General features: G+C 35.2%; 2 protein-coding genes across 4 annotated transcripts; one reads left to right on the top strand and one right to left on the bottom strand.

The window, feature by feature from the left end:
* The first annotated feature begins 1820 nt into the window (after nucleotides 1–1820).
* Nucleotides 1821–14109, top strand: LOC101247924 (uncharacterized). 3 transcript variants are annotated; one of them, XM_010323704.4, is made up of 2 exons: nucleotides 1821–2118; nucleotides 11184–11393. In XM_010323704.4, exon 1 carries the CDS (start codon nucleotides 1925–1927, stop codon nucleotides 2096–2098), a length of 174 nt encoding a protein of 57 aa, XP_010322006.1. In that variant the 5' UTR covers nucleotides 1821–1924; the 3' UTR covers nucleotides 2099–2118; nucleotides 11184–11393. The 3 variants fall into 3 exon arrangements, with proteins under 3 accessions (XP_010322006.1, XP_069155231.1, XP_010322007.1); XM_069299130.1 differs by lacking the exon at nucleotides 11184–11393 and adding an exon at nucleotides 7360–7650; XM_010323705.4 differs by lacking the exon at nucleotides 11184–11393 and adding an exon at nucleotides 13650–14109 and having other exon boundaries at nucleotides 1829–2118.
* Nucleotides 3252–3950, bottom strand: LOC138349302 (uncharacterized). The gene is made up of 2 exons (XM_069299622.1): nucleotides 3783–3950; nucleotides 3252–3518 (listed from the first exon to the last, which is right to left on the bottom strand). The coding sequence occupies exons 1-2, from the start codon at nucleotides 3948–3950 to the stop codon at nucleotides 3252–3254; spliced, it is 435 nt and encodes a 144-aa protein (XP_069155723.1).
* Nucleotides 14110–14758: the final 649 nt, after the last annotated feature.

Genomic DNA, 14758 nt, shown 5'->3' with positions numbered 1-14758 from the left:
GAAACAGTTTTATACAAATCAATTGTATAATATGTGTATATATAAAACAAGGAAGAGAGAAAGACAAAAGAAAATTGGGCAGGAGAATATTTGTATTTTATAATTATAAGTGTATAGGACGAAGATATATGTATTAGCAAGGTGTATATACAATTTTCTCTCGCTTTATACAAACAAAAACACAATTTAAACATTTCGTTTCTGTTCGTATAAGCGATAGAGACGAGGGTCGCGAGCGAGATTTGGGAGAGTGGCGAGCGAGATCTCGAAGAGGGGAACGAAAATATATGTATATATACAAATTTCTTGTTTTATTCAAACAGAAATGCATTTTATACACTTGTGTTGTATAAAAGTGAGAGGGAGCTAGAAAGATATGGAGCGAGAGAGGGAGAGTAGTGGGCGAGAGTTTGAGGGAAAGAGGTGACTAACAACAGTTTGCTACATGACACAATTAAATCAAAATGTGATTATAGCATTTAATTTAATTTATTAATCTGCCATTATATACAATTTTTCGTATTAAATCACAAGTAGGCCAAACCAACTCAATGGGCCCATCATATATTAGTAACTATAGTTTTGCCTTAAGTGACTTTTGCATTAATTAAACACGACTTTTGATTCACATATTAAGGGCCCGTTTGGATGGGCTTAATAAAAGCAGCTTTAAAAAAGTATTTTTGAAAGTGCTGAAACTTATTTTTAGAATAAGCAGTTATGCGTTTGGATAAAAGTGCTGAAGTTGTTATGCCAAACGTGAAAAGGGAAAAATAGAAGAAAGAGATGCTAGGGTTATATGGGTAACTTGGATATTGTATAAAAATATTAAGGGAAAAAACATAATAATATGGTCAACTTAAAACAACTTATAAGCTAAAAAAAAAAAGCACCCCTACCCCAGCTTTTAACTTTTGGCTTAAAATACGTTTTTTTTAACTTAAAATAAGCTATTTTGAGTATTGTCAAACAGTTAAATAAGTCAAAAACCAGCTTTTAAGTCAGTTTGACCAGCTTTTAAGCTGAGACAAACAGGCTCTAAGACTTGAGAGAAGTATTAAAATACTTTTGAACTTGATTTGAATTTTTAGTTTTGTTTCTCAATTATTGACAATCCTAACAATATCTCTTTACTTGGCTAATCAAACTTGATTCCACTCTGATTTTGTCATATTGGTGAAATACACTCTTGATTTTGCTACATTGGTGAAATACACTTTTAAATTCTAGGCAAATTTAGGGTTGTTTTCAACATTTTTTTCGACTTTTTTGTAAGAGTCTCATGCTCCTATAAGATTTTGAAATCACTTTTTATACGATGTGATAGATTGGATTGGTGTATTTAAGATCAGTTAATTAAGTAGATGAATATTTTTAAGATTATCAAAAATTTAGAGATGAAACTAATAATTTAGGCCAAGTTCAGATGTGTTTTCAATACTTCTCTTTTTTTAGAAAACTCTCATTGACGCATAAATTGTGCCATTGAACATATGTAGTGTAGTATAACTTGTGCCATTGAACATATGTAGTGTAGTATGACTTGTGAAATTTAACTTGTGACATATTGCATAAATTGGGCTGCTAGAAGTTTGCTCCATGCCCCACTAAACTTGTATCTTGGACTAACCTTATGCTATGAGATATAACTTGTGTTATTAAAGCTAATATACTTATTTCTTTGTGACTTTTTTTTTCACTCTCATTTACATTTTTGATTTTTTTTATATACTTAAGTGTTGATGATAAAAGTTAAAAATCAGCATTTTTGAGGGGCAAAAATTAAAACAACTACCAAAATAGGGATATTTATGCCATAAGCCCTTCAAATTTTTAAAAATAGCAAGTCCAAGGCAACTCCCAGAGTAGAAGAAGGTGACCTGCAAATTCAAGTTTTGAGTAGTTGCGGGATCGGAAGAAGGTGATGGGGATTATAAGGAGCAGTTTCTCATTGATAGCAGGAACTGTTTGCGGTATTTACATAGCTCAGAACTACAACGTCCCCAACATTAACAAGCTTATACAGAATGCATTATTCAAAGCCAAAGATGTAGAAGAGAAATATCGCAAACCTCCTAAGCCTGGCGATCGTCTTTAGATTCACTCTCCTTATTTCAGGTTAACAAATTCTTCTTCCTTTCAAATGTGAATTCGAATAATTCCAACAGTAACTCAAACAATCATTAATTTTGTGATCTGTACACCATGCTTGATGGTAGAGTGAAATCTTCGAGTAAATATGAGCTGATAATGATGATTTTTGTTCGCCTTTTTGTTAATATTGCTTAATTTGTGTAATTATGTTAGTTGCTGTGGGTGGTGCTCGACGGTCTAGTTAGGCGTCAAGGTTTAGCAGGATTTAGGGTGTTTGGTACGAAGAAAAATGTTTTCATAGAAAATGTTTTTTAGGAAAACAAGTTATTTCTAACTTATTTTCTTATGTTTGGTTAATGAGTGGAAAACATTTTTCGGAAAACAATTTCTAGCCTTTAGTTGGTGAGTGAGGAATTGTTTTAGGAAAATAATTTTCTATGCTCTTTCACCCCCAACCCCCTCCTTACTATATCTTGATATTTTTCTATTATTTCTACACAAACTATCAAGTACTAATTCTTTAAAATAAGATCTCCAATTTTGCAATGAATATAAGATATTTTATGTATCGAACTGTCGTTTTAATCAAAAAATAACTTGAAAACAGCGTACCATACATTAGTACATGCTTTTAGCTAACACTATACTATACAGTGAGCCTTGAAGTTTTTCACATTATTGTGCACAATTGCTCATCTCTGTACACCACACACATATCAAACAGTAAGTTGTACAAACATATCATAATAATATAATTGTGAATACTTATTTCAATAACACCACTAACTCAACAAACTAACAATTTGTAAACATGTAAAACAACTTTGTCTCAAGCACACAAATCAAATTCAAGCAAAAAGATATCAAGTCCTCTAATAATAGTACTACTATATAGAGTTATGTTCTTCCTATTCACTTATATATTCTATTTATGTAGTCTCTTGAACCTTTCCAACCAAACCTTACTAAGATTTTGATTTTTAGCCATGAATCCCTTAGCTAAAGTATCACTTTGTACCAAATAGTCAAAAGCATCCCCTAAGAACTCTTCCCCATAACCTTCAATTGCCATAACTTCTTCATACAACCTTGTCACATCTAATCGGCTATCAGCTTTTTACTTATTGCTGCTGCCACCTCCAAGTTTTGTTGAAATATCACCGACCACATTCTTGCACATCAGAAGGACGATTTCTTTTACGACTTGACTTGACTTGAGAAGTTTCACTCACATCTTGCATTCCATTCTCCTTAGATGGTCCTTCAATCTCATCTTCATTACCTTTCTCTGAACTACAATCCAAGCCTATATCTTTAAACGACTTAGCACAATCACCCCTAGCTCGATGATTCCCACAGACAAGAGACATTTCTTCAAACTTATCAATCTTCTTGTTTATGAACTTATCATGACTAGGAAGCGCCTACAATATAAATGACAAAAATATGGTATTAAACAAGAGACATCAACATATAACACAATTATAACATAAACTTCATGAAATGTCGAAATATAGAACTAAAACCACCCCCTCTCTCTTTTCTTCTTTTCCTATAAAACTTAAGCCTCAACTCTTTTATTTCTCACAAACAAAAAAACAAAGTTCAAGTCAAAACTAATACCTAAGATATTTCATGAATATCTTGAATATTCATAGAGTTGCATAAACGACGTCAATACTGATTACAACAAACCTTATCTGAATATGCATTGCATACACTCTGGGACTGGCAATAATCATCTTCATGTTGTCATCCCATCCAAGACCACTTTTGTTTAGTAGAGTTTGCACTATATTCCATGTGCTTCTTAGCGTTTTGAGATGATTCTCCACATGCTTTGGAGAACAATCCATTCCTAATTGTTCATTAATGGCATTCAAAACACGATTGAATGAGATAACCTTAAACTGATTGGTTGATTTATTTCCCTACTTCACTTCATCCGCTAAGATCTCCAACATCAAATATTCCATTGGCTTTGACCACCTAAACTGCTTCTCTCCTTTTTTGCCCATTATTTACTGTTACAGAAAACATTCAAACATAAGAAAAACTCCCCCACTCTCCAAGTTGAGGCTTTTGTTTAAAAATCTGATTCAAACAACCACTTTAAAACTAGAAATTAACTTTTTTCATGCGAGAAAAGTAATATCACAATATAGGCAGTCACTCATATAACATTCATAAGAATGTTTACTTTCCTACTTCCAACATAATGAACAAGTAGGGAGCAGGGTGATTAACATCCATACAAGGAAATAAAGGACAGTGAAATAAAGGACAATGATCACAACCAATTTTTAGAGCAATGAACACAATATTCGGATGATTCTATAAATCAATTTCAGCAAAGTGACCAGTAAAGAATAAACATTCAACAGGGAAGTCAAAACTTTGAAGTAGACACTACAAAAACGTATTACTCTCAATCTAATCCCATAACTGGTAAAACAAATGACTCTTTGACAACAAACAGAAGCAAACAATAATGCAAAGAAATCTGTCTGCTACTATAGCCAATGGTAAAGTAAACAACAATTATGTTAAAAACAGCAAGATACAGTTCACCAAATCAGGCCATCTAATAATTTAATCATGAACTTTGACTTGATAGTTATACCTACTCTTTAAGAACATCTAATTCCAGTCAGACATCTTAATACACTAAAGTGTCCTATTCCTCCTCCTATCATAATCGGTAAACATGGCATGAGCAATGGCATCTCTTTTCGACGACCATTCTCTAGCTTCTTCACGCCTCTCTCTTTGGGTTTGATAGCTTTGACTCCCTTGAGAGCTTTGAGTAATTTGAACATTTTGAGGTTGAACTAGTGGTTCCACATCTACTTCTTGAATTATCATGTCGTTAGGCTCCAAATCAATTATGTGATTATGTAAAATGCATGAAGCTAATACCACATCCACTTGAGTTTTAAAGTCCCAAAAGGGTTCATTATCAATTACACGAAATCGTCGCTTGAGAATAGCAAAGGCATGTACAACTGAGGATCTCAATGATGCATGCCGAAGATTGAATAATTCCTTTTCATTTTTGGGTGGACGATCACTATACTCTTGTAAGTGATAGCGTACTCCATGATAAGGAGGAATGAATCCCTTACGAAGTCCATATCCCGCATCTCCAAGATAAAATTTATCTACAAAGTCATGATATAGTTAATTAATATACGTTGTCCACCTAATTTTTTTGATAAACTATTTTAGATTAAATAAGATACCTTGGGGGATTTGAAACCCATGTGGTCTCTCTAATGCATCATTTAATATGCGAGTCATGAGCAGATCCTTCCCAACCAGCTGGTACATACGTGAACTTCAAATTAAAGTTGATGGCAGCCAATACATTTTGTGTTGTTGTGCCTTTTCGACCACGAAAATCTACTTTGTTGTTCAATAGGAACGGATGCAAGCACTTGTGTGAGGGGTGAAATTTGCTTGTTGCGCGTCAGCTTCTTTTTACGGAAGTCGTTTTCCGCTGATTTTAGGAAAACAAGTCGTTTAAGAAAATGTTTTCCCAACATTTTGTTGCAAGCAAACAAAAGAAAATAGGAAAATGTTTTCCAGAAAACATTTTCCTACATACCAAACACACCGTTAGACCAATTCTCCTTTCCTGTTTGAGGCGGAGAATTCAAATTGTAGACCAGTCTTCGCTGGCAATTTTTGAATTTAGACAGAGATCAATCATAATACATTGTTAAGTAATAATTTTTGTGTTAAATCAGAATATCTGTACAATATATTTCTTGAGGAATTTGCGTTGCTATGCATCCATCCTGGTGGAATGTTTACCAGCAATCTAATTTTGTTAATTTGGAAACCTAGGAAGTATCTAAATAGTTGTATATTTTTCTGCTAGGCTGTTTCCATATAGTAATGATTTATTGGTTAAGATTTATCTACATTTTGACCTTTCACATGAAATTTACAGCAGAAGGATAATTTTCGATAGTCTGACAAGAGAACTTTTGGAATATTGTTTGGGTGCGGATACCATCTCATTTCCTAATTGGGACTCAGCCATCTAGCTTCACTTGATTTTTCAGAACATAATAAGCATGATTACTTTTGGAATGTCTTTCCTCGTTACTGACACTGCTCAACAGCTATTACCTATTTGGTGATGTGTTTTGTCCAATTATTTGACCGTCAGATATGTGTGCTTTGTGAGCCCTTAATGCTCTGAAGAGAGTGCAGTTTCTGGGTGGTAAAAACAGTCTATCTTTAATGTGTCTGTTTTGAAAGATCTTTTGGAAAAGTTTTTGTAAGATTATAGTGTGAAAAACAAAAGCTATCTTCTGAAACAGTTGACTGTTATGGATGTTTTCTGAAAATATAAACTAAATTGCAAGCCATGATTTTGCACAAGTATCACCTAGACCCATGTCATTTGCTACAACTCCATTATGATGTAAACATTGCATCCAAAAAAAACATGTATTTGCCTGGCGAATCATATAAATATAAAGTTAAGGATTAGTTCAAGAGAAGCCCTCAGGACTTAGTTCAAGTGGCAAAGGTTATGTGGGATTTGTGACTTTGGTCATAGGCTTGAGCCTTGCGCAATGCAAACTAAACCTGCATTTAAGTGGAGAAAGGTAGAGGGACAAGGCCATTTGGGCTGCGGCTGGCCCTAAGGATTGGCCCCAAACCTTTTCTAGGCCATCAAAAAGAAAGGAAATGATTAGTCAAGAGAAATAATTGTTGTACATTTTGGGAAAATGCATAACAAGAAAGAAATAAAAATAACTTGGGTTATTATGTGATTTATTAGTATTATAAAAGTCTAAGTTGGTAGCCTATGAGAATTCTTTTACATAATAAATGGAAAGATGATTTTCTTAAAAAAAAGAGGATTGGGTAAAAATGATAACATTTTAAAAGTTTTTGCAAATTGTTTTTAGGTTTATGGTGGGAACCATGATTATTTGTTTTTGTTTTTGTGAAAAAAATGGGTCTTATGACCTCTAGACTTGTCTGAAGTGGAATTATAACCACCCTGAGGGAACAAGAATCAAATTTAAGCTGGCCAGTGTAACTCACGCGCTACCACCTAGTTTCATGTCAGTTTTCTTTTACCAAACTTTACTTGTGCTTTCTTTTTCAGTTGTTTATTCTACCATCTTCTCCTTTTCGTTTTCTTTGATTTCAACCCTGCCCACTTAAGATTTCATCTTCTTCTCCAAACTCCAAACACAAACTTGTCTCATGACATGCCAATTGCTCACAAATTGTTTTCAGGAACAATCGTAGTACGAATATCCATGAAGAAACTACCATGTTTAGGCACGCAAAGAACCAGTGGAACTCCAATATTGGCAAACCCTGTGTTTGCTGACAAGGCTCGTAGTCCTTGGTAATGGAAAGGGAAGATGAATAGTTGAAGAGATCTCATGGAGGCAAAAATCTAGATGCTTATGGCTTAAAGAGGGGGACAAGAACACAAAGTTCTTTCAGAGAATGGCTAATTCATATAGAACGGGTAATTCCATTGACAGACTGAGAATAGGAGATGAACTAATTGAAGATAAAGGAAGGATACAGAATGGCATTCTGGAGTATTATCAGCAAATATACAAGGAAGCTGAATCCTGGAGACCCTCAACTGTTTTTGATAACATGTCCACCCTAAGTATAGAAGAAAAGGAGGAACTTGAACTTCCTTTCACTGAACTGGAGATCTCTAATGCTCTTATGGCTTGTGCCCCTGACAAAGCCCCAGGACCTGATGGTTATACCATGGCTTTCTTCCAAAAATCATGGTGTTTCATTAAAGAGGATATACTAGCAGCTTTCAATTTCTTTCACCAGAATTGCCAAATGGTGAGGTCTTGTAATGCTTCTTTTATTGCTCTAATCCCAAAGAAGAAAGGTGTTGTAGAGCTTAATGACTATCAGCCTATAAGCCTCATAGGCAGTGTTTGTAAGTTTTTGGCTAAAATCCTAGCAGAAAGGATGAAAAGGGTGATGAATTCTTTAGTCTCGGGGCAGCAGAGTGCTTTTTTAAAGAATAGGCAAATAATTGATGCATCCTTGATTGCTAATGAGGTGCTAGACTGGAGAATCAAGAGTGGTGAGTCTGGGATCTAATGTAAATTGGACATAGAGAAAGCCTTTGACCAACTTAACTGGGCCTATCTAGTCAATATACTGAAACAAATGGGATTTGGTGATAGGTGGATAAGATGGATATACTTCTGCATTTCAACAGTGAAGTTCTCAGTTTTTATCGACAGAAGTCCAGTTGGATTTTTCTCTACTCAAAAGAGGTTGAGGCAGGGGGATCCACTCTTTCCTTATCTATTCATTCTGGCTATGGAAGGACTATCTCAGTTACTATCTTGGGCTAAAGAACTTCAATGGATTCAAGGATTTCAAGTAGGCAGCAATCCAGCCACCACTGTCAATGTATCTCACCTTCTTTATGCGGATGACACTCTCATTTTTTGTGGAACTGACAGGCAACAAGTCTCCAATCTAAACACCACCCTTATAGTTTTTGAAGCTATATCTGGACTCTATATTAACATGCTCAAAAGTGCTATATATCCGGTTAATCAGGTGGAAAATCTAGAGGAACTTGCTGGCATACTTAGTTGCAAAATAGGATCGTTACCCACCACCTATCTAGGTCTTCCCTTGGGGGCAAGTTTCAAATCTTCTAGAATTTGGAATGGAGTTATCGAAAAAATGGAAAAGAGACTTGCTACATGGAAAAAACAATACCTCTCCATGGGAGGTAGGCTCACTCTCATCAACAGTGTACTAGATAGTATTCCTACGTACTACATGTCTCTATTTCCAATACCAGGTTCAATTTTGAAACAAATAGATAGGCTCAGAAGGAGATTTCTATGGGAAGGAAATAGTCTCACTCACAAGTACTATCTAGTTAAATGGAACTCAGTAACTCAACCTAAGTTTCAAGGAGGCTTGTGAATCAGAAATCTGCAACTTCTCAACAAGAGCTTATTCATGAAGTGGCTCTGGAGATATGGACAAACTGAGGTTGGGTTTCGGAGAGACATCAAGGCTAAATATGGCATTCAAGATCACTGGTGTCCAATGGCACTGAACCCTATGGTGTTGGGGTCTGGAAACACATAAGCAGTTTCAAAGATAATTTCTTCGAGGAAGTATCCTTCAAGGCTGGTAATGGACTCAAGATCAGATTTTGGCAAGACATATGGCTTGGGAACTCTAGGCTAAAAGTCTATTTCCCCTTCTTGTTCCAGATAGCCTCCAACAAAGAAGCAACTATAGCCTAGTACAAAGACAACAATCATTGGACACCTATTTTCAGAAGGAACTTCCAAAATTGGGAGATTAATGACCTCGTTTTCCTCTTAGAAACTCTGCAAAACACTACATTGGTGGTCGAAGATCAAGACAAGATTCTTTGGGGTAATTCTAAGGAGAAGAATTACACTGTGAAAGAATGTTACAAAAATTTGGGCTCCCAGAATGGCATTCTACTAATTTGGCCTTGGAAACATGTCTGGAAAACTCGGCAACCCCTCAGAGTTTCTTGTTTCACCTGGACATCCTTGAAGGAAGCATGTCTAACACAAGACAACCTCAGGAAAAAAAGGTGTAATCCTCATCAACAGATGTGTCATGTGCAAGCAAACCAATGAGAGTGTTAATCACCTTTTTTTGCACTGCCCTGCAACAATTAGCTTATAGTATTATTTCTACTCTATGCTTGGGCTACAATGTGTAATGCCCTACAACATGAAGGATGCCTAGCCAGCTGGATATTGTGGAAAGTTGACAAATCCATCAGAAAGATCTGGAGAATGATCCCAGCAGCCATTTTTTGGAGCATATGGAAAGAGAGAAACAACAGATGCTTTAATGGAATATCAACCTCTTTATGCACTCTTAAAGCCCAATGTCTAGTTAGTTTATTTAGCTGGCACTTTTATGCCAATGTAAACAGTGTGGATAACCTTTCGGATTTTGTTAGTTCCCTATCTCTAGTATAGTAGAGTAGTAGGGTTTCCTATTGACTGTTTCACAAGTTTTTGCCAAGCTAGCTCCATATTTTCTATTTGGAGCAACTTTTTTGCACAAGGTGCTTTTGTAACTTCGCATCTTCTTGATGCTTTCTAATATCATTTAATTACTTTAAAAAAAAAATGCTTTCCAATTTTCTCATGTTTGGTTGGGTCAAATGTTTTCCAAATCAACTCATTTTCCTCAAATTGAAGGAAAATGACTTCCCTTCAATACTTAAGGAAAACATTTTTCAAAACTCTTTTTCAACCTTCCCCTATCCACCCACCCTACCAGCCCCCCCCTACCAGCCCCCACCCACCAACGCCTACCAGCCCCCCCCCCCACCCCACCATGAAAAAAAATTTAAGTTTATTTTTTAAAAAAAAAATTCAACTTCAAGAATTATTTTCTACTCTAGTAAAAAATAAAAGATATTTCCCAAAAACATTTTTTACTCAAAAAAAAAACACTAAAATATTTTTCCGGAAAATATTTTCTACTCACCAACCAAACATGAGAAAATAAGTCAAACATCTACTTGTTTTCCAGGAAAACATTTTCCATGGAAAACATTTTCCTTCATACCAAACACACCCTAAGTGTCCATGGAGAATGGCTTAAGATGAATGGGATATTACATGGTAAGTGGTCTTGGATTCTTGTTCAATGGTGTGAAGAAGTTGATGAAAAATGATGAGAAGAAGGAGAAGCTAGTTTAATGGAATATGGTGTTTTCCCAACCCTATATAGAAGTATTGGAGGTCGAAGATTAGGATAAAAGTTTAGTAGGTAGTCGAGCGTCATCTAGCTTCCATGATCTACTTGTATGATTTCTCACATATTATCCAGTGTTATCACAAACAATTAATGCAAAAAAGCTTTAAGGTTGGTGGGGATTTAAGCGCAAAGCATAAGTAAAGCATGAACTTCAATGAAAAAAAGGCACAAAGGGAAAAAAATTTGTAAATCTATATGTTTAGCATGAATGTAAAATGTATGAACAAATTAATTAAATTTTTTTAATGATAAAGTGAAATATTAAATATTTAGTTTTGCCTCTTCAGAAGTGTCTCATTTGCGAGGAAAAGTATGCCTTAAACCTTGATGACAACATTGAAGCACACATTAAGCAAGGCGAAGCGCTCAACCCGTTTTGTGTCTTGCTTCAGGGATTAAGCACGCTATAAAGCACGCCTTTGATAACATTGATACTTTATTGTTCTTCAATTTTATTATTACTCTGCTTCAGTTATCGTATTTTGTGTTTGTTGCTACTGTTCTCTTCTCCATTATGTTCAACATGGTTGCTTCATAACTGTATCTTCTTTTTTTCCATCATGCAACTCAATTTGAGTTAATACACTCTTTGCTCCACATTAGCAAATAAGGGGATAATATTTCCACTTTAGACAAGTCTATACGGGTTGTAAGATGCTCGCAAATTTTAGGTCGTAGTTAGCAAAAGGGAAAAACTTGTAGGAGAGGGTAATGATGTATTTTCCCAAAAAAATTCTAAGAACTACTTGAACTGTAAACAACAGGGGAGTTTTACATTCATATAGGAGAAGATAAGGATGTCAAAGAAGACAATAGTAACCACTGTGCTTCGATCCCAGACTAGTTGGGGTTGGCTATATCAATCCTCAACAACCACACGAAACAGATAAATAAGTCATCTTGCTGTAGTAGAAATTTAAAATGCAAAATCATTTTCCAACCTACTCCTGGCATTGGACGTACACAGTGCTCTTTCATTTGGGTCTCACACAAATACTTTGATGCTTACTTATGAATCATATAAACCTTTATTAGCCACATTTGATTTGCAGCAGTGAATCTTTGATGGTATTCTCCGCATGCTACTTGTGTAAATATGATTTTTGTTGAGTGTTGAGTAGAATCTTAGGATCATCTCTTTGACAAATCAGTTGCATTCTTGGTGTATAACTAATTGTTCACTACCTTAGGCAGTCTTTAGTTTATTGACGGAAAAAACACAACACAACTCTTTTGCAAAGGTTATGGCAGTATAAAATTGGCTAATCACATTTGATTTCTACTGATGTTTGTTTGATGGGACTAACTGACAAGATGCAAAATAATGAACTCTTGTAAAGTTCATGTTTTTCTCTCCGTCATTGATGTAATTAAGGGTTGAGAGTTTTGCAGTAGGAACCCGTAACATGTATACAGTATGCAGCAATACCTAGTTTGTTTTGCTGATATTTCTGTTGTTCCACTCTCTTCTAAAGTTTTGACTTCAGAGTGTCATGAGATGAAAGTGCTCTCTTATATTGTGTTTTCAGCCACTGGCAGACTTGGTTAAAGATCAGCTCAATGAAACCTAGCAGAGGATAGTATTTTAAATATAAGCTTATATATTTCTTTTTATCCTATTAGAAACAGTATGCGCATGCAACGTTTATCTATTTCCAATCAACAATTTGCCACCATTAATTGTTGAGACAGGAATATGACTTTGCCAAACGTTTCCTTGGAATATCTGCTCTAGAAAAAGTTTCCCCAGAATGTAGTCATCACAAATTTTCTTCCCAAGAAATGATGATTAGTTGTCCTCATTTTTGTTTTAATGATTTTTCACAAGTAAAGCTGTTCTCACTACTATTCTTGTAGTATTCTACTTACCGCAGGATAGCAAGCTGTAAGAAAGCCGGTCTTTTTGGCAGAGTTGTGAAAGGAGAAATCTAAATTCTTTAGGCAATGACATACTTTAGAATAATTGATTCTAAATTCTATTGTCTAGTTATTGGGGAGAATCAATGATAGAAGTGCATTTTTCCTGTTCTACATGCTTTCTTACTCTAGTATAAGGCATTTTGGCTATATCTGGTGCGTCGTCTACTTCCTGCTGAGTTGGTGTTCTTTCTTTTGCTGCCAACTCCTAAAGGCGAAGGGGCCAAGCCACTTGTGAAGCTTGTGCATTTTGCTCTTGGTAGATGCGAGTAAAGTGCAAGATTTGAAATGGCCTTGTAGATTTTCTGCTTTAGCTAGGGTGGTGGTTATTTAGCTCTGCGGGAATGGGACAATTATGTATTGGTCTTAGCAAACCAACATCTTAAAATCACTTTATTTCATGCGTTTGGTACTTAACCAAAATTGTTTGTTTGTTTCATTTCAAGAGATCACTAGGTCAAATGATAATGCATTTGAAGCCATATGTTAGTCTAACTGATCAATGCACATGTCATTTACTCTTTCATATTGAATTGTCCGATGTAAGTGTAATTTCCACAACAGTTGATGGGAGCTCTCGTCTTAAAATTGGACACATGTTGTAGTATTTTTTGAGGATGAAATGGGTTCTAGCATGCATGTTCAGTTCAATTTGTCAAAATCTAGTCCCATAAGTAGGAAAGTTTCGTGTGAAGTAGTTGTGATTGTTTCATTGTTTCAGAAAGTTATGAGACTCAACGCCTTCCTTTATCCACTGGTAATACTTGAGTAGTGTTCTATATATAGACAATTGTCATTATCCCGTATGTTAACGTTGAACTTCTTTGGTGGTGCAGAGCAGTTGCATTTCCTAGATGGCTCCAACTAATTTTGCAAAGCTTGGTCTTTATTCTTCGTTCAGAGTTTGGAGATAAATTTCCCCAAAACTTACCTGTTGCCACCTAGAACCTACAGTTTCTTGGATTTAACCTCAGGTTATGCTCCCTCGTAACCTTAGCCCCACAGATCCGACTGTTGCTCTTTTATCTCTCTTAACTATTAGCAACATATTGTCTACATAAGCCTCCATAGTGTGTGCATAAATAGTTTTTAGTGTGAATACGTTCTGTTAACATTTCCCTGCCTTTAATCACAGTTTATTAACAATGTTATGATACATATACTCTACCCTCCCCAGACGGTATTCTATAGGTCTACCCTGGATATGTTTTCCGGATGCTTTTTACTTGAATGGCAAGGCGTTACTATGTGTGTGTGTCCACTGGCCTTGGTTTGTAAAGAATAAAGATTTTTTTATGGTCCTCTGATGCTTTTTGGATTGATAATGTATTTGATAGACGTACTCAAAGCTTAGTAGTTCGAACCCAGATATTGCATGGACAAGCGCCACTATTTTGGGTAGGGGAAGAAAAAATAATCCTTCAATCCACATATGTCCTATTGAAACATGAAGTACACTCTAGCCGTTGGATTCAACAAGTAATTTTGACGAGCCATCTTTTTGTGATTTGTTTACTGTTAGGGTCGTTTTGGACATGCAATATAAAATCATGATTTGAAGTTGAAGTTTTATTTGAACAACAATTCAAACCTTTTAAGTCGTATTTTTTCCCTCATAAACAAGTCCCCCAAGTTATGAGAATTATCAAATTTTTCTAATTGTTATACATCTTACCGAATAAGCAAACCGTAGTTCATAAACAAGATATCAGTATTCTAAAACAACACATTACTAAATTGCATAATCTTCATATTTCCTTTATAAATAAATGTTTATGAGTATGAACTTTCAAATACACATAATTTTATAAAGATCAACCAGTTAATAATAGTAGTAACTAGTTATTCTTTAATATAATTCTTTCGTATAGTTTTTCATGCAGTCTTTTTCTGCAAAATTTGAAATGATGAGTTTCTTTTTTGTTAATAAAATATAAATTTATGG

Source organism: Solanum lycopersicum, chromosome 6, assembly GCF_036512215.1.
Source record: "Solanum lycopersicum chromosome 6, SLM_r2.1".
In the NCBI taxonomy this organism is placed as follows: Eukaryota; Viridiplantae; Streptophyta; class Magnoliopsida; order Solanales; family Solanaceae; genus Solanum; species Solanum lycopersicum.
The sequence above is the reverse complement of the archived record's forward strand: the minus strand, read 5'-3'. Positions and strand labels throughout refer to the sequence as shown.